The sequence below is a fragment of the Corvus kubaryi genome, unplaced genomic scaffold (genome assembly GCF_017639235.1).
Source record: "Corvus kubaryi isolate FWS band 111438036 unplaced genomic scaffold, C.kubaryi_AGA036_p1.0 67, whole genome shotgun sequence".
Taxonomy (NCBI): Eukaryota; Metazoa; Chordata; class Aves; order Passeriformes; family Corvidae; genus Corvus; species Corvus kubaryi.
In genome coordinates, this window is record NW_024582055.1 from 5,336,020 (window position 1) to 5,361,456 (window position 25,437).

Sequence of the window (25,437 nt, forward strand, 5' to 3'; positions counted from 1 at the left end):
AAAGGGACAGGGCAGCCAGCTCCTACCTGCCCCTCTTGTAGTTTCTCAGTCCACATTCACTCCTTGGTCCATGTTCCCAATAAACCTGAGCACTTCCCAAGGAATGGCCATCTAGTTTTAACACTCATCTGGAGCACCACGTAGTGTTATTTTTAGGCTATAAAATCACGAACAGAATTCATTATTGGCAGTGAAAACTGCAGTCTCTCTTTCCTCCCTTCAGGAGCAGACACTGGAGTGAAGTGCCAGGGGATAAAGGTATGGCATTTAATTTCTGGAAACCTCAAAACTGTAAGGGTTATGATGAATGGTTCACATCCTGAGCTCCAAGCTGGAATATGTAGAATTTAGAAAAGAAGGATAAAGTAGTTTCAGATGCAGTCTTGATCCCCAAGGCAACTTTTCCAGTTTATAATTTTCTTAATTCCCTCTGTCTGTTGGACTATTAAAGAGTCAAACAATGAAAAAAAGAAAAAACCTCACACACACCAGCTGAACTAAGTAAAGGACCCCCTTTTCCTCATCCTCTAATCCTTTACAGCAATACTAAAATTAAATGCTAATTACAGCAACAATACGTTAGAATGAGAGTAATAAAAAAGTTGTCATTTAAAAATAGCAGATTTCTGTTTAAAAGCTACAAAATGCCTACAATGTGGAACTAAGTAAGGAGAGGAAAAACCATAATCAAGGTGAAGAAATTACCTTTCTGTAGAAGTTTGTGTTGGTTTTGGTTTACTTTTCCCTCAACTTTTTATGTCTGGACTAGACAAGCTCAGTCTTTCTGTTGTGGGGAAAAAGCTGAATATTAGTTTGCTTAACTGCATTTCATCCTGAGTGTAAGAGCAGAGAGCCCACAAGGACCTGTCATCATTTCAACAGACGATATAATAAAGAAACAACTTGAGAAGATTTTATCTGTCCCTGAAGTATTTTGTGGTCATTTATAACAGTTTTTGCAAGGAGGTTTTCTCATTCATTAATTAGGATTCATTATGGATTTCCAGTGGCCAGCTTTAAATTACCTATTTATTTATCAATATTCCTATTTATTTTGATGGAAACAAACGTCAACAACAAGAATCTTCTGCTGACACGTGGCAGTGGGTTCAGGTTAGTGAAGGGGTGGACAGTTTTTAAGGTGCCTACCTGCCAGCATGTCTAAAAAGGAGTTGGTGAAGACCAAAGATAAATGTTTGGCTGTAATCAATCAGGATGCCTTGGCTTTATCTCAGAGAGCCTGTTTGGCAGCTTTTCTGGAGATCATAAATCACAAGATTCACAATAATTTTAAGCATTTTTTGCAATGAGGCCACTCCAGAGGTCTGCACCTCACTGGGATGGTCCCTGGGCTTAAACTGTGGTTGAGGCAGGAACAAATCAGGCAGTAATGGCCTCTGTTGCTTCTCTATTTAGGGACAAGAATCTACCAAAAATTCAGAATTTGATCCTTTTTTTGGATATATGGATATACACTGAGATAATCTGACTTAAACCAGAGATCTGACTACCTCTAAAAGGCAGATTATACCACTGAAATGGTAAAATCTAAAATTTAGGATGATGTCTATGACACTCAAAACTCCCACAGGGACTTTTATTACAGCAATTGCGCATTCAGTTAACTCCAGACACTCTACTCACTCACAGTACAAAACTCTTTGGCTTCTGACAGCTTTACAAAGGAAATCTGCCATTCACACAGTGAATGGGGTATGTATTAATTTGCCTTTCAGAGCGCGTGCAGTCCACTTTGCTGCTGGTAATCTGCATAAAACTGGATTAACGAGTCGGGAATCCTCGGGCTCACAACCGTCAGTGCGCTCCGGAAGTGCCGGCCCGTGATAGATTTGGCATGGATGTCTTCCTGAAGAGCTAGGAGGGCTGCTTCCCTGCAGACTGCTGTTATCTGCAAAGAAACAATAAAAAACCAACCACACAGCATTATTATTATCATTATTATTATTATTGTTGTTGTCGTTATTTACATTACTTGAAGAAAGAGAACACAAGAACATCGAATCACTCCAAATGCCAAGTAATCACAAGTAGAGTTTTTCCAAAAATTTTTTTTTAAATAAATGAGGTTGTGGGTGATTAGGACATCCAAGAAACAGGATATAGTTTGAAATTCAAACCACAGTTACACTACAATTCACATTACAGCATGCTGCAAATTAACTCGCTAATCATATTACCTTGTGTTAAACTCCCCACAACACCTGATAAATCCAAATCCCAACCACCAGCAATACATTTTTCCATCCCCAAAGTGCAAGAGTAGATATTCCCAGGCTCTGCGGGCACTTTTCTTTCCCAGCCTTGCACTGGGAAAGAAATAAAAACAATTAATTCCAAAAGGAGGCTCGGAGGAGAGGGTTGTGTGGAAGGGGAGGAGGGTTAAGGTCTCATACTCTGCAATGTGTTTTTAAGCTCTCTGGACTTCAGACAGCGGAAACAGACTGATGCCAGTGTCACTCTAAAGACACATTACTGTGGTGAAAGGAGCTTGTGGAATGAAAAGAGATATTGTGATTTCCAGTGCAACAGGGAAAACAGTGATTGATATTGACTGCTCCCTTATATCTGTAAATGAAAGAGCCAGCTGAAACACATTTGTCCAGCTATTCAGCATATTTTCTCTATTTGTTCACTTACTGAAAGGAGTTCCCCCGCTTATGCTCTACTAATGGTTGCCAAAGCCGTTTAGTAGCTTTTTAGGGGATTTAGCAGCATGTTTAGGAAGCTTTCACAAGAAAACATGCATGGATTTAGATGGCTTTGTCAAGTTACAACAATATTACTATTAGTTCTGTGCTGCTCTAATGAGCACCAAAGCTAAACACTGCTGTTACGCATTTTAATGCTTTTCAGGACTTCAGAGACAGCTGAACGTGGAAGCACAGCTGAGATTTAGTGCACCAGCTTCTCGCGGAGATCAGTAATACATCACCCAGAAAGTTAACAGAGAGGCCCTGGTCTTTCGGTGCAGGTTTTTCTCTAAGCAGACATTGTGACTATGTCCCCATCTCTAACAGGAATATTAAGCTACTTAAAGAAAAAACCCACACCAGATCAAACTCCCCCCGCACTCCCAGCCTGCCACTAAACCCAGAATTCTTTCACAAGGGAGAAGTCTCTTGATGGAAAAACAGATCCCAAGCCTCCTGGACTCTGAACCCATGCTGGCCTCTGAAGGAAGGGTCCACTTCCCCTTGATAAATATTGCACTAAGGCCACAAAATTAAGAGACCCTCTGGAAGTTCTCACAGGCATTATTAAAAAATCCCCAAATGTAGTCCAGCAAGTTTTGAGTGCCCTGTTCTTCTCACAGAGACCATCACCCATCCACAGCATGAAATGCTGAAGCAGGGTGTCACTGACAAGGTGTTCACTTGTCAGCAGCTGTTTTACTGAAGGAGAAGCTGAATGAGACACTGTCAAGTCGCCACATCCAAAACCGAAGGAACACCACTGCCAATCCCATTTCTTCCCATTTCATTTGTACACTGATACACTCGGGAGGAATTCGCCCAGAGGCTGATAGTTCTGATGATGCTTTCACCTGTTCCCTATGCCCTGCCAACACTATCAGTAACAGCGATGATAATTAACCTCCAAAGGATTTTTTTTTGTTTTAATTTTATTCTTGAAGACTGAGCCACAAGTTCTGTGATAACTGAAAATCACTAGACATGAAGAAGCACCAGAAAACTGTTTATTTTTGGCTTCTCAAAAGCATTTCATCTGGTTTTAAAGCACGAAGAAAGAATTTTAAGGCATGAATTATTGTTCTCCCTTTTCCTGGCTGCACTCAGAATTTTTGTGGACTAAATCTTTTCTATATTATTGAGTAATAAACAGCAGGTGTTATGGCACAGTGTTGAAAATTTAGGACCTCGTGTCTGGTCACAGAGTCACATGGAGTTGTTTCCTTTCCTTGTCTAACCCAGGGGATCAGGTTTCTGAGGTAAGAGATTCAACAAGGCGAGTCTGATTATTTTTCTTTGTTCAAGTATGCAAACTTTAAAAAAAAAAAAAAGAATGAAAGTCCTTACAAGCATTCTCACTAGCTGGTAAAACTAAATCACTCGTGGAAAGCAAACACAAGTAGTAGTGCAGCCACAGTGACAGGAGAGTGACTTCATGTGGTGAATTAGGTATTATTGGCCTTAGGTCACTGGTCTGTCGTGGAGATTCCTTGTCACAGCCATGTTAGGACATTTCTTACCAGATGGAGCACCTGAAGGGTTTTTAAATGTCATTTCTGTGGATTGAGGCAAAAAGGGAAGGCAGCAGAAGGGGCTGTAACTGACAGCAGAGGAAGGAGACCCTTTGCAGCAAGACATGGATCTTTCCCAGGCTTAGCAGCACTCCAAAGCCAGAAGCTGCATACAGATCATCATCTTCAAATCCCTGCAACAGGCCTATCCCCAATGAATTTCTCCTGTAACTTTCTTAAATCTCTTCTCCTTTTGGCCTCTACAAGATCATCCTGTATCAACTGCCACAGTCCAATCATGCCTTATATAATAAAAGCACTTTTGTTTGTATTAAATCTGGCAATTTCAGCAAGTCCTCCTAGCCCCTGTGTTATGAGAATGGTGATTCATCTGCTCTTCCCTGTTCAACTTCCCTGTACCATTGATGATTTTACAGAGTTTTATCTCATCCCCTCTCAGTCAAGTCTTTGCAAGCTGACGAGTCCTCAGTGACTCAGACCTTGCTCCTGCCCAACCTGTCCATCCCTCTTCCCATCTGCCATTGTTACCTTGGCTAGTTCTGCCCTGAACTCTCACTGCTGAGTGCCTGAAGGGCACAGAGGGGGCTGTACCAGGCCATAGCTCTGTCCCTGGCCTGCTTGCAGTTCCTTTCTTATCACTGTATTTGTGTATTTTTCTCAGAAAATTATCCACACTGCCTCCAATATCTTTTCCCAAGTACCTAATTTAGGCCAAATTATTTGAGAATTTGAAGCTTGGGTGAGATTCTTTTTTCTCCATTGCATTTAGTAGGATGAATAGCCTCTGCCTGTCTCCATAAATGAATGCTGAGAACCAACATTACCTACCTGCAAGGCAATTCTTAATGAGTTCCAAATACAAATACAAGGAATCATGATTTTCACCTTTTCAGTACACAAAAAAGAAAAAACAAATAAAAGCACACTCTTTTAGATCTCTGGGTTTTGTGAGGAGTAGGAATAATGTCCTAGTCCTGTTCCAAAGGCGAAACTGCAGCTCACTGTATGGAGGGACAAAATAGATATTTTGTGACTGCATCTAAATCCAGAGTGGCTTTCAGCACCCACTGCTATGCAGTAATGAAGACGTGAAGTGATTGTCAGACATAGCAGTGATTAAACAACAGACTAGGCACCAGGTAATTAAGCTGTAACTACTGTAACTACATGGGTGCTACTGCAGCAATAAAGAGCCAGCCACGTGGGGTAAAAAGCTGCGGAATCTATGAGTACCAGAATACCCCCTAGTTTGGTTAGTATTATTATCATTATAAATGGAAATTTAACAAATAGAATCCTCATTTTCAGTGGAGTCAGAGCAATTTACTGACTGATGCATTCATCTGCTGCCTGCAGCCGTCTCTTAGCATGGGAATAGTTTTGGATTCATGTATGAAAAACAGTACATTACTTTCTTAAAGGACTGATTTATCATCTCAGTAAGTGCTTTAAGATCAGAAAATAAACAATTAATCTAGAATTGTGCTTCAAAGCCAAAAAGACACTACTATCAAGCTTTCCTGGGAAGAAAGGAGAATTAAAATTTGCTGTCTGAGCCACCACACAGAGATCAGTAAGAAGCAAAGCCACATACCATCTCACAGCTATGCTGCAAACAATGATGAGCGCCCCAGAAGAAAAGGATTTACACCTAGTCGTTCCCTCCTTCCCCATTTCACTCCCAGCAACAATAAAATGCCCGGTGCCAGTTACTGTTCCCTGAATAAACAGCATTTAGCATAGCCCATCTTTCCCTCGAAACCAATGGTTACACTGGCTGATTCAGCTGGGTGATCTCCCCCATTCTGGCATTAAGCACCAACTCTTTCCAGCGGGCTCAAAGTCCCTTTCAGCTTCTTTGTATTTAAAGTGTTCTAAAAAGCTTTAAAGAATATCTTTAAAAAAAAAAAAAAAAAAAAAAAAAAGCGCTTCTGTGTTAAAGCCCTAGGTATTTTCAAGAAAGTGGTTTTGTTAGGGCCGAGTGTGCTGGGAACACCTGTGAATGTCGGGTTTAATTGGGCTGCAGCTGGTGTCGATTGTGTATGCCGTAACTGGCAGCCACTGCCCGGCCGTACATTGTGTTTCATTTTCCTTTTTCCTTCCTTTTTAACTCGCTCCTCCACCCCGCCAGTTAAAGTTGTAAGGGACTGTGTGTGAGAGAGGGATTAGGAGCCTGGAAACAAGAACAGTGCCCTGCGGGTTGTGAATAGCGCAAATTGGGGCGCTTCCTGGCGGAGCAGTACCTGCGAGGCTGAGCGCCCGCCGGGCACCTCAAAGGGAGCCGGGACCAGGTCTGGGGACTCGCCTTTCCCGCTTTCCCGCTCAGCCAGGGAGGGATAAAAGCTTCACACACGGCATTTGAAAAAAGACATGAATAACCCCCGGGTCTGGACATCTGTGTCTCACTCGGGCGAATTCCTGCCCTACCCATGTGCCAGGAGCTGCTCTGTTGGAGCAAAAGACTTATCCCCACAAAACGGGTAGAGTCGGAAAGCTCCCGGGACCCATCTAAGGAAAAAGGAGGGCATGGACGCCTTTCCAAAGCGAGAAGCTGCTCCGTAGGCAGAGTGTAGCTGGGAGAGGTTGCTGATTGTACTCTAAAATCCACATAAATAATTCAATGCAGCTCCAGCAGCGCACGACTTCCCACAAGGGATTTGTAGGGGGCTCAAAGCAGCGCTGGGCAGAGATGTAAAAATACCTCGAGGTTTGTGCCACCCCCCAGCAGGTCACTCCTGCTCAGTGTGGGGCGCCACGGCTCCGCTTTCCCCCTTTCTCCTTTGTGTAGGCACCACCCGCTGCCGGCTGCGGGCTCCCACCCGGCTCTTGTGCTGGCTCCGGCGCTAAGCTGGCCCTTTCATTCACCGATTCAATGCACCAGACCATCACAAAACTAATCCAGAAATTAAAAAAAAAAAAAGCCTTAGCTTGCTGCTGGGGTATTGAGATGGGTTCAGGGGGGATTCGACAAGTCAGCATGGGAGGAGTGGGGAGCACAGCAAGCAAGACATGTTGTGCTCCAGGAGCGGAGAGCTGCTGGGGAGACCTGCCCTAGATAAGATTGCAATTTTAAGATGTCACAAATATCAATTTTTCTCTTTAAAATGGGCTAAACTGAGAGGGTCTTAGCTGCTGACAGGTGAAGTTTTTGATGTGTTTCAAAAAGGCTTAAATGTAGTACTTCTCTTGTGTTTTGACTCCCCTGTTTCATGTATAAACCAAGGAAAGACAAGAAAACATGGGTTTTTTCTCTTCTCTGCACAGAGAAGTTGTTACTGACTGCTACAAATCTTGTTCTGTATAGAGGAAAAAATTTCCAATACTATGGTATTATTGATCAGCTTGTGATAAATTTTGACCTATCTTTTAAAAAGACAAAGAATCACCCTGTATGTGCATCTCTTCATTCTGCTCACTTCTATGATCTGTAGATTTAAATGGCATGGGTCACAGGATCAAAGAATGGTTAGGGTTGGAAGGGACCTTAAAGATTACCTAGTTCTAACCCCTCTGCCATGGGCAGGGACACTTTCCACTAGACCAGGTTGCTCAGAACCTGGCTTTGAACACTTCCACAGATGGGGCATCCACAGCTTCTCTGGGCAAAATTATACAAATTATACATTTGGGCATTTTGCAAAGGGAAGATAATGTGTTCTAAGCAGAAAATGATTAAGTGTATTAGCATCGTGCTTTTCAGACAGTATCCATTCACTCCTCAGATTCATGTACTGAACCATGGAGTGGATTTGCTTAGGACATGATTGTTGCTCCATAAAATTTTCCCAGCTGAAGTGTGCAAGGCCCTCATAGGCCACACAAGTGCCTCAGTGAGACAGAGGCCTCTTTGATCTCCAAGCAGCTATGTTGTAAAATGTTATTAGCTTTCCTCAAGTTAAAGCACTTACATCTCTATGGTTCTGTATTTAGGAACACTGCCTTGGAACAGATGAGTTCCTACCCTCAGCAATGATAGTCTATAATTAGATATTATTTTTTTATAAAAATATAGACTTCTTTCTTCCTTGTGTATTAAAGAGACATTTGGTATAAGCAGACACTGGACTGCATACTTTAAAAGAGGTCTGCACTGGTGAAGCAGCATCTTTGCAATTCTTAATTGGAAAGGACAGGTATTACTTTTTGAGTAACCTGGTCTAGTGGAAGGTGTCCCTGCCCGTGGCAGGGGAGTGGAACAAGATGTTCTTTAAAGTCCCTTCCAACCCAAACCATCCTGTGATTCTATAATTATGTGTATCCTGTGTCTCTGAGCAAATGATCTCTGCTATTCCTGATTCCTTTCATGAGAAATTGTTAAGCACATGTAATTGAATAAAACCAGCTCCTTTAATGATGTCTGTAAGTGACCTTAGTTCAGAGCAGTCTGCCCCAGATCTTCACAATTCAATGTACCATTTGCTTATTTGTGTAATTTTGTGGCTTGATGTGCAGGTGACCACGCATGTGGGTGTCCACAGCTTACCTGAGGTGCTGCACAGGGAGACAAAGCCATCCTGCTGCCTGAATACATCTGATTTGACCAGGATGGGGGTTCCCACTCGCCCTTTCCATGGTGGCCACAGCAAAGACCAAGTCCTCCTTCTGCTCTCTGCTCCTGGTCTCAGCCAAGCTTCAGATTCAGCTGAAGGTGAGCCAAGAGCTGAGCCAGACAACTGGTCAGCTGCACTTGTGGGACAATCATGGCAACAATTACTGAGGCAGAGTGACCCCAAAATGCTGCCTTTAATTGCTCTTCCAGTGCCAGAAACTGAGCAGGGGCTGTGTCCGGGCAGCAGACAGCATCACATGTATCAGTAGCTCCTGTTATTCTGTAAAGCTCACACATGCCCAGGGAAGGGAAAGATGAGGTATGTAGCCAAAATTAGGTGTATGTATCATAACTCCAGCACATGATGACAGCTAAGGGGAATAAAGCAGCGCACTCAGTGGTACATGCTAAGTGTCATCACACATACCTCTGCTCATCCTGACATGTTCTAACAGAGCGAAGCCTCAGCTCCATCTGCAAGCTTTCTTTTTTTCTTTCTTCCACTCTCTTAAAAATATTACTAGATGTGGTATCCTTCCAAGCAATGTATAAAACATGTAAATTCCGATTTCAATTTTGTAACTACAAGCCCAAAACGCAGCTATTTTCCAAGAGGCGCTCTGCCGATATGGCTCCCATCACTTTGGCAGAGACATGGCATAGCTACACCTCTCACAAAGGAATTCCATAACAAAACGAGTTTTTACATGCTGGGACTGAATATTTTTAAACAGCACTCTCTGCCAACTTCAAGTTTCATCTATATTTATGCAACTAAAAAAAACCCCAAAAAACCAACCTCCCCAAAAATCTCATGCATGTTTCTATACAAGATTAGGCTGCATTTCTGGTTAACCTCAGAATTATTTCATTTTTATATAAACATTTAATGGGAAAGTTTAACTTCTTCCCTTCAATGAGGAAAAGGAAGCCAAGCCACTAGAAAACCAGAGTCCTTCTATGTGTGTGTGTGTGCACGCACTCATTTTAATTAAAAGTAATTAAGAGAATCCTGTGTTCTCACTCACAGTCTGCTGGTGCTGCAGAGGGCCGGGACACAGAGCCAAGGGTATTCTGCTGAACGCCACCGGCAAGAGAGATTGGATTATGTAACTAAAAATTTAAAACTAGAAGACTTCATCATTAGCTGTGGCTGTCATGAGTTTCTACCTAGAAAAAAAACCTGTACAAAACAGATTTGGGAGCTCCTACCTTACGAAACCTATCAGGGTGGAGGTGTTAAGTGGTTGCTGCATTTGCTTGCTTGCTTTTCAGAGTTCGAGGCACTTAGGAGGTTGGGGAATATGTTCAGCATATTCCCTATTTCTTGCACTGGAAAGTAATTCTTGCTGTTCCTTTCTCAAGTTTAATCTGAGCAGAGGCCTCAGACTCCTATCAAAACAAAGCAAATAAAAGCAATTCTGCAAAAGGAACTGGGAGAAGTGCTCTCCCTTCCCTAAAAATATTTTTTTTTTGGTCAATAGAGCACAGCCAGTCTCTATTGTCTTTCATCTCCTTTCAGCTCCAGCTGCATTTCTATTACATTATATCACCATTTAAAGGTAGCTATAGCCCTAAACTTTTGGATCCAACTAGCAAAGAAGGAAAGCAAAAAAAATTGTTTTTTCATGGGTTCATTTAAACTCTGCCTTTTGCCCTGTCTTTGGAGCCATGGTGAATATTGTCCCGATTTGGATTTTACACAGCAGGTTAGAAATAGCAACTGTAGTTACCTACATATGAGCTATCATAATACAATACAGTAAAGGCAAACTCACTAAGTTAAGGATAATGACAAATCTTCTAGAAACTTAGTTTTTCTGTCAATTTGGATAGAAAACACAGAAATCCTACAATAATAAGACTTACACTTTCTGTGTCTCCCTATGACACATGCATACACATCCTGAGTTGAGGTAGGAGGTGAGAAAAGACATTTGGGGAGAACACACATAAGGCTTTTGGATTGCAAAATTAGTAATGTCCTTAATGTAAGCTCTCTAGCGTTTATTTATTGGGTTCTCAGTTCCTGGAAGGTGCGAGATGTCTCCTGTGGAGAACCTATTTCCTCAGCAGAAACCTGAGAAATTTCAAGCTGTTTCTAAGTTTACCTCTTGGAGCTTCCCATAGCACCCAGCTGCTCATGTTTCCCAGGAAAATCAGGGAGGGCTACCACATGCCTGTATTCCAGGGAGGCAGAGTGTATCTGGGAGGACAGGAAGACCTAGAAAGCAATAGCATTAAGCCCCAGCAAAATGCCTTTGTGTATGGTTGTTACTCCTAAAGGAGGAAGCAAAAAATGCTGTAAAGAACTTATTCAAGTTTTAATGCAGGTTTTGCTTCTGCAAAAAAAGAAATGAAGCAATTACGGCGAGAAAAGAAACCACAAATGATGCAAATATGTCGAACAAGAAAAGTGGGATATCAACTATTACCTTGAGTTAAGGATTTATGGAAGGGGTATATTTTAATGGAACAGAAAGTCAATTACAGTGTCTGCTTTTGCACCATTAACATTACAACTTGTCATTTGGGTGCCCTCCTCCAGCTGAGGAAACCGAATCCATGTAACGTCTGAAAGTCATCCAGATCTGCTTACTCCATGGTTAACATCTAATTTAACAAACTCTTCTCTTTCATATTTGTAAATTCCTTCTCAATTTGTGCCATGTTGTTGCAAAAACCTCCTTGGTCTCTTGGGTTTTCTCCCCCTCCTTCCTTGTCTAGGCAAGACAATGTAATGCAAATTTCCAACGCTGTGAAGACTTAGAAAATGGGTCACTTGAATTTCTCTTCACAAAGATGCTTTACATTCAAAATTTACCCTCAGCATTTCTGCAAATATGCATAGGGGGATGCAGAGGAGTCTCCCTTCCCCTTCCTCCACATTGTGTGCAGCTTTGCTTCTTAATGTTAACACCATTTCAGCTTCTAAGAATTTGCAGGCTAGCACAATACTCAAACAATATAAGGCCAGAAAAGTACAAAATTTATGCTTAATAGTGTTCAAGGGAGGAGGGGATGATGCCCAAAGAAGGATGCCACAAGAGTGAGCTGAGAAACTATAACAGAACTGAAGACCACAGCTGAAAGACCCTAAAAATCCACAAAGAAACGTTAGTGAAACCAGCAACAGGACACTCCCAAAGCGATCCCAAGGGATACTTTGAGGGACACTTACAAATTGAAGTCACCAAATTGAAGTTTTTTGCCTCCTGCTGTAGGGTTGCTTTGCCTACCAGAACCTAAATTCAGTAGGGAAAAAAATTCTGCTCCCCATCCAGTTTCCACTACTAAAGGAAGGAGTTGTATCCAAAGGAATTGTCCAAACAGCTACAGAGAGAAAGGAAGAAAGAAAGCTGAAAGGAACAACTATTACAGCGAGCAACAGGAAAGACAAACAGGAGCTGGGAAGGCTTTTGGCAGAAGGGAAGAAGGACAAAATGAGAAAATTAGAAGAAAAACAATCCAGTACCATGGGTTGTACAGATCTTAAACATCCCTCAAATCTATAGCCTGAGAAGTAAGAATGAATAGCAGCCTTAGGCAGTACTGCAACCCTCTACACAAAATATGCAAGCCTGGATCCTCAAAGTATCTCCCAGTCTTCTTTTGGGGGAAGCTGAGTGAATACACAGGAAAAACCATCTGCTCCTCTTACCTGCAGTGCTGTGGGTGCACTCCTCTCACTAGAGACTGCAGCACACATATGCCTTCTCCTGAACTTCCATAAATATTTTACTGTGCTGAATTGTGTGGCCAAGTTATATAATGGCACAACAAAGCAAAACTGCACTCCCCGGAGTCATTCCCGCCTATTTAACAGGCTCAGGAATCACCCAGCAGCCCACTTTGCGTGCCACAGAGGAGGACTCTAAGGATGACAGCATCCAACAGCACATGCCAAGTGGCCATGAGTCAATGGGGTGGTAAAAAAAGGACACCTTAATTGTAACACTGACTTTGTCCTTAGCAGATGCTGCTCTGTCTGCCTTGTGTGGATATCTAAAACCAGAATTGTTTCCAGACCCTTGTCAAGAGCTGAGTTCAGAAGATTTGCTCAGGAATTGCCCATGTGCATGAGAAAGTGTGAACTTTCCACTTCCTTGCGTATTGTGTTTACTCATTTCATGTTAGAGGTACAGACAGTCTGTAGGACTCAGATAGAAAGCCTTAACCCCTCTGCAAACACAATAAAAGGCGACCAAAAGAATGAAGGCAGCACATACAGGATATGCCACAGAAGCAGTTTTCCATACTGACCCAAAACCCAAATAATATTTTCTCTCAGCTTTGTAATTGTTCAGTACCACAAAGATCAGGAGATGTTCTTAACATTTCCCATGTGGTATCAAATTTAATACTTTTCATGCTATCTGGAAGATTCTTTGATATCAATCACTTGGTTTTTATGGTGTGAGCAAGTTTTAAATGCATGAAATCTCATGGGGAAGCTGGTCTTTATTCCTTCCTTTCATTTTGCATGACACCACACGACTGGTACTTCCCTCAGCAGCCCAGACTGGGGAAGGTGCTTGTTTCATCCCAAAGGGCTGTGATTCAGAAAGCCTCTCTTGTGCTGCAACGTGCACCTCCTGTTTATCAAGTGACTTACAGATCAAATGGATAACTCTGAGACTTGGAATGGGCACAGCCCCACAGTGACACTTCGGCACTGAAGCCCCTTTCCTCCCCCACACAACCATGTTGGGAACAGCAGCCGTAGCACCAGGGAGCCTGAAACAATGTGGGACTCTCACTCTGTGTCATTAAATGCTATTTTGCTAAATTGAAGGCCATAAATAAGTCATATTGTATCCATAAGCACACGTATGCCACAGGCCTTTCCCCTTCCCATATTTCCCTCAGCTGTGGATCATTCAAAATCCCATGGAAGACATATTTCAAGTTTTGGGTTGGTTTTTTTTTTTTTTGGTGAGAGGAGGACCTTCCACCCCTCAGTGGACACAGCACTCAAACCACACTGCCAAATATTATATGATGTCCTTTCCAGAGTTAATTTTTAATTTCCTGACTCCACTGCATGAGAAATTTTCAAATTGTCTTGGCAGTCACTTAGAGGCATGTGCAGACCTAATTGCAGGAGTGAATGCAGCGTCAGCCCAAATGCAAACCTCCCGACTAAGTGAGGAATTTCTGTAGAATTAGTTTCTTGGTTGAATTAAGTTCCAGAGAGACCCACAGTCCAAGGAATGACTGCAAATGTAACGAAAAGGGTGCAAGCCTTTCTTGCCCTAGCCTGCAGCCAGGGGAGGCAGGTGTTTTCAATGTGTCACTCAAAAACCCGACAATTTTCTATTTTCATTTTTTAATGCCACAATTCATAACCCACAGATGTTGTGCACAGCTATAAATCTTGGCACCCTCTCCTCTGCAAAAGAATTTCTCTTGGTATTCAATTTTCCTTGCTTTACCTTAAGTCACCCTAATCATGCTGACATCTACTATCGATGATTATATTAGCCCTAAAAGATCCTTAAACAAATGAAAAGGACTGACTTCCACTCCTGAAGTTCTGCTTCCAATTTTCTAAAGGAAATTAAATAATGTATAAATCAAATGCTGGGCGCAGGCCCAGGCAGCTGAACATCGCTTTGTCCTTTCAAAGTGAAGACGAAGTGTCTGCTACGGAAGGGACAAGCCAAGAGAAATAAAGCTTAACCTCAGCTCCATGTGAAAGTGATTTGGGATAATCGGGGGAATCTGCAAAGAGGTTAAAACGGGGACCACATATTAACAGGAGAACTTCACACAATGATCACAAATATATCAAGAGCTGCCCTTCACCTGGAGGAGCTGCACAACCCTGACAGTTGGTTACACTGCAGCGGAGTGCGAAGGGCAGGAGAAAGAAGAGAGGAGCAGGAAATCAAAAATCTATTTATAGCTGGCATTTGTCATGTCTTAGTAATCTTATCAGGGTGGGTTTTTTTCAGTTTTGCAAGATTTGTAACTAAGTGCTTCCTGACAACCTTGCAGTAAGTGTACACGCTACTTCCCAGTTCTCCTTTAGCTAGTACATCCTACTTAGATTATTAAATCAACCACCAAGGGACTTCCTAATTTATGTCCTATTGATGGACTGATGATCCTTCTCTTTAACACAGTATATACATCCAGAAAAAAAAACCAGTAAAATGTGCTACATTTCTTCCTGGTATTATTTTCTGAGCAAGCGATTGCTTTAATTGCCACAAGGCACTTCTTAAAACTATTGGGAGCAGATGTATTTTGTAATATGATTTCTCGATTAAAAGAAGATCCTAATCAAGTCTATATTGCTTCAACATGAGCTCACACTGACATTTCTGCACACAGAAGAGTGGGTTTGAAATCTCTGATCAGCACTAGACTTCATGGTTAGGGTCAACTTAACCATATTCACATACCCCAAACTTTGGTGGAGAGAAAAAAAAGTGACATGCAGCTCTCAGTGCCCCAACTATGTACACTCATATTCCCAAAATATTCCTCTCCTCACCTTTACCAAGCACAAAATATTTCAGATGTGATGCAAATGGCCCTTAATCTTAGATGGTGGAGAAGTCTCATCTTTACACTTTCTTGAGAAACCTGCAAAATTGTTTTCAGCACTGTCACTTAGCAGTTGTTTGGTCTGTCACCACACGAACTGAGCAGCTGGCAAAGCAGGGACAGCCATGTAACACTTAGGTGTGAATGTGATTTCAACACACATCTTGCTTAGCTGTTGCAAACCCATCAGGAAATGCTTCACTGTTTAAAAAAACTTGTAACATAAATCCTCAAACAAAATTCCTATAAATTTATTTCCCTTTTAAAAAGTAGAGTCTGTATACATGCTCTGTTATTGTAGAGTTGAAGTATACAATGAGTGCTACTGCCATTTAATGGGATACAAATTCATCTGAACGTCAAGCACACTTGATTCAGAAGAACCAACAAGTTTACTGGGTTCACAGATTTATAATTTACTGACAGGTATCCATGTCTTTCATATAAAAAAGCTATAAAATATTAGAACACGCTTCAGGAATGTTATTACCATAAAAGAGGCAATTCAACCAACCTGTGAGCTGGGACATTCTCCCATCCATCTCCCTATCTCCTGACAGACCCCCTGCAAATGAAGCACCAACCCAGGCTACGGCTGTGTTTGAAAAAGCAAAGCAAGCAGTGGAACTGAGGGGGATTTCATGGCACCACAGGGCTTCACACAAACACTGCCAGAATAAACTCTTCCGTCAGACCTCCAAGTTTCGCATCACTTTGTCTCCACAGGTTCCCAAATATCAATAGCAAGAAGAAAAAAAAAAAAAACATAAAAAAGGATGGGAAGAAGTAGGAAGTTTTCACAGAGTGTGGTTGCTTGCCATCCTTGGATTTAAATGAAACCAGGCACACAGTGTGTTACTCACACATGAAAAGAGGAGAGCCAAGAAGTGAAGGAGAGACTTCTCTCTTTTCCTCTCCCCCTGTTTCAAGAAAGCATCCCTGAGAGCACATAGGCATCTGCTTTGGGTTCCTCTGACGTCAGCAAACACAACTGAAGTAAAGCACATGCTTAAATATGTTCCAAACCCCTTATCTGCTTTTAATAATTGGAAGCTAAATGGAAGCTGTAAGACATTGAGCGGGACAAGTACCATGAACAAACCCTTTTTGCCTTTAAGGTGATGGTACTTACCGGCTCTGCAAAACTTTGGACTCAGTAATACCCATTATCAGAAGCAGAGACAGATTTTAATGCAGGATTCAGTCAAATTATGAAGGCTAAAATTCATGCTCTGGTCACAGAGAGAAGCTGTGATTAATGCCAGCATGTCACATTCCTTTGGTGCTTTATATTTCTACCTATTTTTTGTATCTTGATGTCTCCAGTAAAAGGAAAATAGGAAGAAACTCTGGTACAAGGCTACTCATCCCTGCCAGGTCATTTTGCTGCGGTCAGCAGCTCAGGCAGCCTGTGGCTGGTGCTCTCAGAGAATTTGGGAGGGGGATAAGAAGTATGGGAGAGGAGTAAGAAATATGGTCTCTTCCACCAGGGTATGTGAAACATTACATGCCAGGGATCCCAGCAGGGTTAGGCAAAAGTCACTCCAAACAGGAGTCAGCCATTTGACAATCCTTGAGAGGGACTGAATATAGGTTTACAGGTCTTGGCTCTATCACAAATGTCATTTGTCACCACCTAGCAAGCTGTGCTGACACCTGGGATGAGCTGCCTTCCTCAGGTCAGTGCTCATTCACGTCCCAAACCTCACGGACCATCAACAGTGGAGGTGTTACAGCAGCCACTGGGGTGCCTGGCATGGCAGGGACTGGTTCCAGGGACTGCCATGGGAGTTACTGCAGTGGGATCTAATTCCTCAGTAACAGGCAGGATCAAGTTCTAAATTAGTGATTCCCGGCTTTCATTAAGTTTATTCATCCTTAGGCCAATTTACCTGCTGGCATAACTACCCTGAGGATTGTGCCAGCAAAGACTTTGGCCTAATAATTTCAGATTAATTTCTGTAGCATCGTCTTTGTGTGGCTTTAGGAGGGCTATTTGTATATCCTGCTACAGACTTTGTAGAAATAAACACCAATCATGAAGGAAAAATTTTGACTACACAACTACTCTTCCAAAATTAAAAAAAAAAAAGAGTAGTCTAGACCATGGGCAGAAAATCCAGATGGAAATATGTTTAACAAATATGGAAAGCGAATACTTTCCTGTATATTGCTTTGTGAGTTATTAGCACCTAAATACTCTCCATGGTCAAAAGTGTATTAATGAGCTGGAAGACAAAGTGATGTAATCAGGAGGGATCAGCAGTAATTTATCCTGCAGAAAATTTACATGCAGCAGCCATGCGTGTTTGTTTATGATCCCTACATCTGGTAATGAGCTCTTGACGCGATGGAAAGCTGTGGTGGAATAATGCACCCTGTTCCTCACACGCACTAATTAATGCTCTATTTAATCCAGGAAAAGGCACTTTAAAAATAAACACTCGTTTCCAGCAGACTGTAAAGGATAGGTAACAACTGAATCACACCACACAGGCCTAAAAACTGGTGTGTAGCAACCTCTCAAGCATTAAAAAAGGTGAGTTTTAACTCCCAGAGCACCACAGGAAGTGTGTGTGCACACATACACCTCTCCAGCACTACAAATACACACTAACAGACCCTAGATACCCACAGAAACGATCAAAGCTGGAGTGATAATCTGTAGGAGTTAAGAGATGGCAGAGCTAAAATATTCCCCATCACACTGGGTGTTAAACTACGTTTTGTGTTCACAAGACACCTACAGTAACACCATTTGCCATCACCCCATCCACCTCTTTCTGACAACTAATAAATCATGATTTCCACAATGACAGGGAAAGCAGCCAGTGCAAAGATGGTTAGATCTTGTATTTCAACTGAAAAAAAAGGCCTGGGAGATGGTGTCCAGCCTGTCCTCTGCCCGCATGGTTGGCTGCTGAAGGGGGAATGCAGTGTCCTCAGCTTCCACTGGAGTCATTCCACTGCTTTTAGTCACTTCACCAAGGCCTTGTCTCCACAGGATGTTATGCTGGAACATCTACTGCATTTACATTCACACCCTATCTCATTCTAGGATAACTTCCTCACATTGACGTGCCCTCAGAAGTACAAGAACATTCATCCGTCTGTGGCTGCATTTAGCCCTAGGCTGGAGTCTCACAAGGTAACAGAGAATAGAGATTTGGCTTTATCTTTTAAACTGTGCTAAGCTCACCACCCTTTGTCTTGGAGCCAACTTCTTCCCTCTAATCTCCCAATCATTTCCCACAGAAAACTTGTACTTTCTTTAGCCCATGACAGAAGACAAAAATCAGGAAAATCAGAGGGATTGCAGAGCATGGAAAGCCTGTATCCAAGAGCAAATTTCCCAGCCTGAGGTACCAGAGCTATGAAATGGCCCCTTTCAGAGACAGAGAGATTGCCATGATGGGTAAAAGAAAACCTGCTTAGGCTACAAGTATGGAGGAACAACACTTCAGAGCCTTGGGATGGATTTAAAGGTAAATCAGGTAAAACAGATAAACACGGATGAAACATGTGAGTAGAGCTCGAAACTTTTCATGTATACTGAAGTGACAGTGTCAAAACAGGGTTTCTCCTGCCAGGCACAACTCCTACCCTCCCACTCACACATCCAGTGTACAAAGTTTGTAACTCAGGACTTCTTGTGTGCTCTTCAGCTGCAATAAAAAAAGGCATTTTTGCAGTGCTTACAGCTCAGACCCCTATCCACACCCACTGAGACCATCTGACACATCCCTGCCTTCCTGGTTCAGACTTCCCAAAGCAAGCAGAGAGGACCAAGGAAGAACCTCACGTCTAACAGGGATATTCTGTCACGAATGCTGAGTTGTCAAAATGGAACCAGCAACTCCCTAAAACTAGTTTGGTTTCAGGAGAAGAATGTGCAAGCTGCCGTCTGCAGACACGTGCTGGGCTCTGCCACAGCAGCGAGTGTAGATGGGCAAATGGCAAGTCATTTCGAGAGGTGGCCAGTCCACTCTGCACTTCCACCAAGGCTCTCCTGATAAAAAAAGTTTATGTTTTTTTGTCAGTGCCTGAACTTCCATGAGTTCCTAGATCTCAGAGCATCTTTGTTCTGCTTAGACTAACTCTTTCTTTTTTTTTTCCTTCAGAGACAAAACAAGCCAGAGCTTCAAATCATGTAGGGTTTTAATGCTGCAGAATCCCCACGTACCCACTTCCTCTCTTTCCTCAACTCTTCTCTATCTGATTTACTGTTTACTTATAGACCATATGGGAAACATGTCGGGAAAGCACGCATCCGGGTTCACACTCACAATAAATACTTTTTATGACTATTCCCATGACCTGCAGCAACAGACTAGATTAGTCGCCCACAACTATGTATAATCACACAATCATTTAAATACATTTTCAAAACAGAATACATTCTGAGATACAGATCAACTAAATATTCCTCTTTCTAAAAACTATTTCCTACAACTTCACCATTTCCACCTGAGACAGAAGGTCTTATCTTTCAAGTGTGGAGTCAATATAAACAGAAGAACATGAACACCTGGGTCCATGTGAAACTGCAGCCTGCAGATTATTAGTCTGGGCTGCTCAGTTTTCTTAGCAAAAGAATTATAAAGTGAAACAGCAAAAGAGCTGAAAATACATGTTGATGCTGAAGTCAACACGTATCTATCAAAATGTGAAAAAAACCCCTCTTTTTTATTCTCTGTTTCAGAAAACCAAACTCCCTCTAATTTTAAGTTGATCCAAAAGTGGAATTGCAAAAGCATTCTGTGGAATAGAGAGCAGAATATTTCCCAAGCAGAATGTATTATTTAATCCAAAGCCAAATAAACAAAGGGTCAAATTCAACCTCACCCATTCCACTTAGCAACAAAATTGAAAGGAAATCTTGAAAAAGTAATTTTGAATTGAAATACTTAAAATATTTTCAAGGTGAAGCATTCTAAATTCTATTTCTAATGTAGAAAGTTAAGTCAATACAGAACTAAAGAAATTATTCAATTTAGTGTTTCTAAATAGTTTTTTATCAGAAGGAAGTCTAAAGCAAAATTTATAAAAGTAAAATTAATACCTACATTTCCCCCCACATAAGTAATGAGACAGCTATATCCTATACCACTTCACCTCATTCAAGATTTAATTTTTTTTTTTAATTTCCCCTCGACCAATGGATTGAAGAAAAACTCAATGTGTCCCTTTTGCTTTGGGAAATGGTTCTGACAGTCTTTTAACTCACAACTGGCAGGAGCAAAGAATGCTTGTAGCTCTCCCCCACCTCCTCTGCCTGCGGAAGCTGGCAAGCTCATCTGCTGCAGGAGAACATCTCCTCGGCCAAACTGACTGATTGCATCATGTTCCAAGACTTAACCAGAACACATGGAAATATTCCTTTTGTTAAATGCATAAAGATTAAAAAAATAGAGATTTCACAAGGTAACTTGGCTTTGTAGAGCTCTATGGCTTTATGAAATGGAGGTTGGGTGTTGTTTCTACAGGCAGATGTTGGGATACTGTTGTAACCCTCTAAAAATGAAAAAGGGGGTTTGTTTTCTTTCTTTTTAAGGACTGCTTTCCCCACAGGTTTTTGGGATGAAGTACAAAGCATTGTGAAGTGTTTCCATCTCACTGCAACATTGGGCTTCAGCAAAGCACTGAGCAAGGGCTCAGCTGGAAGCACCGTTCTGTCAGAGAAAGATCCTGCAGGAGGAGGGCCCGGTGAAGCACCTGGTGAGCAGCTTTCCCGGGAAAGCCGGGCGCTCGCTGTCAGGCACACGCGAGCCCCGGTACTGACCCTGCTTTGCAAAGTCAGGCTGTTCCTGGAACAGCCAGCGATCCATCTCTGCCGGCCTCCTCTGCCAGCTCCACTCCAGCTCGGAAAACGTCGTATCTGGAAAATTGTTTAAAACTGCACACTTCCATTCAACAGGCCCTCTTGTTGTTCTACTTGTTTGGGGGCAGAAGCAGGAAGGGTCATTACATGGTGGAAAAGCAAAAAAACAGATTTTCATGGGCAATTGCTATATTAATATGTATCACTTTACATACATAGTACATCTACATATGGAACCTATTATTATTGAGGAAACGTTTTTTTAATGAGGAAGACTGAACAATACTTAAGAGAGAAAATGTTCAAACCAATGTTAATTTGCAGCAGAAGTAACAAAATATTTTAATAAAAAACAGTAACAAGAACTGGCCTTCCTATCCAGGATCAGCCCAGTCCCGTGTTCACACCTTGAGAATAGAATTCAACTTCCATGGCTTTTCCAAACTTTGAAAACCTCCTAAACTGAAACTTAAACTCTGACTCAACGAGTTTTAAGAGCTAGACCTGCTTCAGCTCTACACAGAAACAAAGATAGCTCATTATATTTCTGTTTTCCAGATGCATGGAAGCATTTTTCCTCCCACCCTTTTCTTTTTACCAAGCCTGTGCCTGCCTTGCCTACCTAGCCCCCAAACTCACCCAAAAATAAAGAAAAAGGGATTTAGGTAATACAATTATTTCTGTATAAATGTAGCTAAATATAGTCTCAATTGCTGAGCACTGTTTCCTTTCCCTCTCCCTGTATTCTGGGGTTAATTAAGCTTTCCTTAAATGTTGCATATGAATTAAGAAGAAACAAACAGCAAAAAAACCCTCACTATTTTCAAAGGGAAAAAATCTGGTGCTAAAAGGTCCTGGCAGGCTAAACATTAGTACAATAAAACTGCTGGATTTCAAATGGTAAAAATAAAGTGACTAAAAGCTCTCTGTTTGAAAAATGAGGGACTTTCAAGAAAGACTGTTTCTGTAGGAAACAGATACTTTCTTTCAGGAATCATCCCAAACCCAAGGATGAATTATTAGTACCAAATATAAACCTCAAAATAGACTCTCCCTGTTATCATAATGCAAATATTAATGTGTATTTGCTATTCCTGTCAAATGTTATCAGCGTTGTTCCGACTCGCAGGGAACAACCTGTTCCCTGCGGATCCTGTCTGGGCTAGGACTGGACTTGGTTTATCACTTTAACACCAGGATCATTGTTTTGTTCACCTTGGGAAACCACAGCAGGAGCAATGATCACAAGGAGATCCTGCACAGCTCTCTGCGCTGGCTCTGCTGGAAAAGCCTGGAGAGCTCCAGGATTGCCAGATGAGCAGAGCAGCTCCTGCAGTCCAGGGAGTCATCACTGGTCTTGGCTCCCACCACCACATGAACTGACCCTGCCTTTTATTTACTTTATTTAGCTAGCTTTAAGCCCTTTTTAAATAGGTTGAATGACTTCTGCTGTACAGCACAGGATTGGAATGACACCGAAACCAGCACCAGCCATTTCAAAGTGGTTTGATGCAACCTCCTGGTAACAACCCTCAGGAAACAGGTCCCAAAACAAATGGGTAGCCACAAAACACACCATCTGTAATAAAGCCCTAGAGGTATTTTGAATGTAGCTCCTCATTTTGAACCTGCGCACAGCAAAACCAGTCCTAGTTTGTATATGGCAAGCAATAAGGTGAATTGTAATTTGCTCTGCTCCCTAGGTTGCACACAGACACTGAATACAACAGACTGAATACAGCACTGAATGTCAAGTCTTATGTAACAACGGATTTCAAATTATAAATGTCACCCAGGCATCATTTCAGGCTTTGAAATAGTTTACTTGTTACCAAATATGATGTGTCAAGTGATTTATCAAATCCATAAGAAAGAAGAAACCAATGAGACAATCCAACAATCCATCCTATCTCCCAGCAAGTCCAGGACTGTCCCCAATCAAATGTATACTGGCAGAAGAGAGATTTATTACCTCAGTTTCTTAATACTATGTTTTATATTTAGCAAGTGTTCCTATCATGCTCCACATGGTACTTTCACCAAGCACAGCAAGCCCACCTGGACTCCACCACCTGCCCAGCTCAGTAGGTCACTCACTGCCCGCATATCTTTGATGCTGCATCTCTGTGACAAACTTCTAGAGACTAAGCTGCCACTGAAAGAACTTATTGTGTGACAATAACCTCTTTTTCTGCTCCAAAAAAACATGGTAAGAGCGGCAGAGTTGTTCTTAAAGGTCAGGCTGCTCTTTCACATGCCAACATTAGCACTGAGGACACACTGAGTTTTTCAAAGTGCTGATTAAAAGGAGAGGGATTCCTCTGGCCAGTGCTCCTCACAAACACGTGGAGTCATGTTTCTCATCAGAAATCTGTAAAAAGCAATACTGAAAGACCTGGAAACATTTAGAATGGCTTAGCTTGGGACTAAGTGACAGTGAAAACACACCTTGTCTTTCATGCCATTAAAAATCAAGGGGTTTTCTTGGATACGGAAAAATAATTTTACTAAAAAAAAAAAAAAAAAAGAATTCTGGAATGGTTTAAGTTGGAAGGGATCTTAAAGATTGTCTTGTCCCAACCCCCCTGCCATGGGCAGGAACACTTTTCACCAGACCAGGTTGCTCAGAGCCCAATCCAATCTTGCCTTGAACACTCCCAGGGATGGGGCATCCACAACTTCTCAGGGCAACCTGTGCCAGTGGCTCAGCACCCTCTTCTTCCATATGTCTAATCTAAACCTGACAAGTTATTTATGAAATCTTTTGCACATGCAGAACTGAAGGAAGCTGACTGCTTTAATTCCCATCTAGTCAGCTGGTACCCAGGTAATGAAAATATTTTTCGTTTGAAATGGCTATAAAAAGTAGTACATCCTCAGGATGAATTTCTGAAAATACTTAATATTAGAGAAATAATTAAATATATGATAAAAGCTCCTCCATGGCTGCATAAGTAAGAAAGGAAACACAAATATTTATATACATTTACACATTTGTAAAGAAAGGGTAAAACAAGTAGGACACAAACCCCAAATGAGCAGCACCTGAGTGATAATACTACCAACTAACTTCTAAGAAGTCTCTAATGAAAGTTGAAATCTTTTTCCATCACATGAGAGAGATGTTTTGGCTGTATTTATACAACATCCTGAGCACACTGGCTGAATTGCAAAACCAGAACACTATGTGAGAATAATGAAAGGAATGAAAAATACTTCTGCCTGGGACTGACATTTATCAATACAAAATATCCACTTTTGCCATTGTTTGAAGTAAGGGAAGCAATTAAAGTGCACAAAACCATTTTGATACCAGCACCCTATTTCCTGCACATGTTGGTAACCAAGGAGCTCCCCCTCCCTTCTTTGGTGCTGTTCATTAACTCTCCACAATAAACACCATCCTCCCATGTCACACGTTCGAGAGCACTCCGAAACTGGGAGATTGGGCAACAGCACTGCTCTATGCAAAACCAGCCAAGTCCAGTCAGGAAACAGATTAATTTGAAAGCCTTAATTAATGACTGAACGTTTATACAGCCAAGATTTATGAGTTACAAGGAAGTAAGTCCAAAACATAACACACCCTCCAGCATGCAAGCTCTCTCTTTAATGGTAAACAACTAGCCTAGGGTAAGATACTGTCTCAGTGCTCCAGTTCCCTTTCTTATTCCAACTTCCAAGCACTGACAAAAGACAAATTAATTTCATACTTCTTTCTTTTTTTCTTTTTTTTACTGCTCCTCTATAAATATTGTTATTAACAAACATGGTTCAATGAAGAGAAACTAGGGATTTTTCTTAATGAATAAACCAACTTTTTTTTTTTTTAGCTCGTGTGCAAAGAGTATATAACAAAGAAGAGGAAAGAATAGGATCTTCTTTGTATGGGTAAGTTCACAGAACTTATTTTCTTGTGAAGAAAATCATAAACAAGAAGAGAAAGCTCTTTATACATATAATCATATACAAAAAAATCTCCTACAATGCCCCCAAGCCCCAGGTTTTTCAGCTTACTTCACAAATACTTTTGCACATTTAGTAGCAACAAATGTTAAAAATGAACAGCAAGTTTTCAGCTTTTAACATTTTGACTATGTTCCATACTCCACTTCTGAGAGCTGACTTCTCATTATTATGAGCTCTTGCTATTTGAATATTAAAACAAGACTGCCAACACCACTTCTTTGGAAGTCCTCAGGCCTTAAACTAGAAAAGTCAAAATCAAGAAAAGTTTTGTTCTCTCTTGTTTACACTAAACTATCGCAC

General features: G+C 41.6%; 1 protein-coding gene across 2 annotated transcripts in view; it reads right to left on the reverse strand.

Moving 5' to 3' along the window:
- Positions 1-26: 26 nt before the first annotated feature.
- SPATA5 (spermatogenesis associated 5) overlaps positions 27-25,437 on the reverse strand; it is a 165,229-nt gene continuing 139,818 nt past the window's right edge. Inside the window, exons 16-18 of one of the 2 annotated variants that reach the window (XM_042048493.1) lie at positions 1,730-1,909; positions 706-784; positions 27-157 (exon numbers count right to left, since the gene is read on the reverse strand). In XM_042048493.1, coding sequence (XP_041904427.1) covers positions 1,733-1,909 — 177 coding nt within the window. In that variant the 3' untranslated portion in view covers positions 27-157; positions 706-784; positions 1,730-1,732. Of the gene's footprint in view, positions 158-705; positions 785-1,729; positions 1,910-22,250; positions 22,326-25,437 lie in introns of those variants that run through there. The other variant, XM_042048494.1, reaches the window with a different exon arrangement.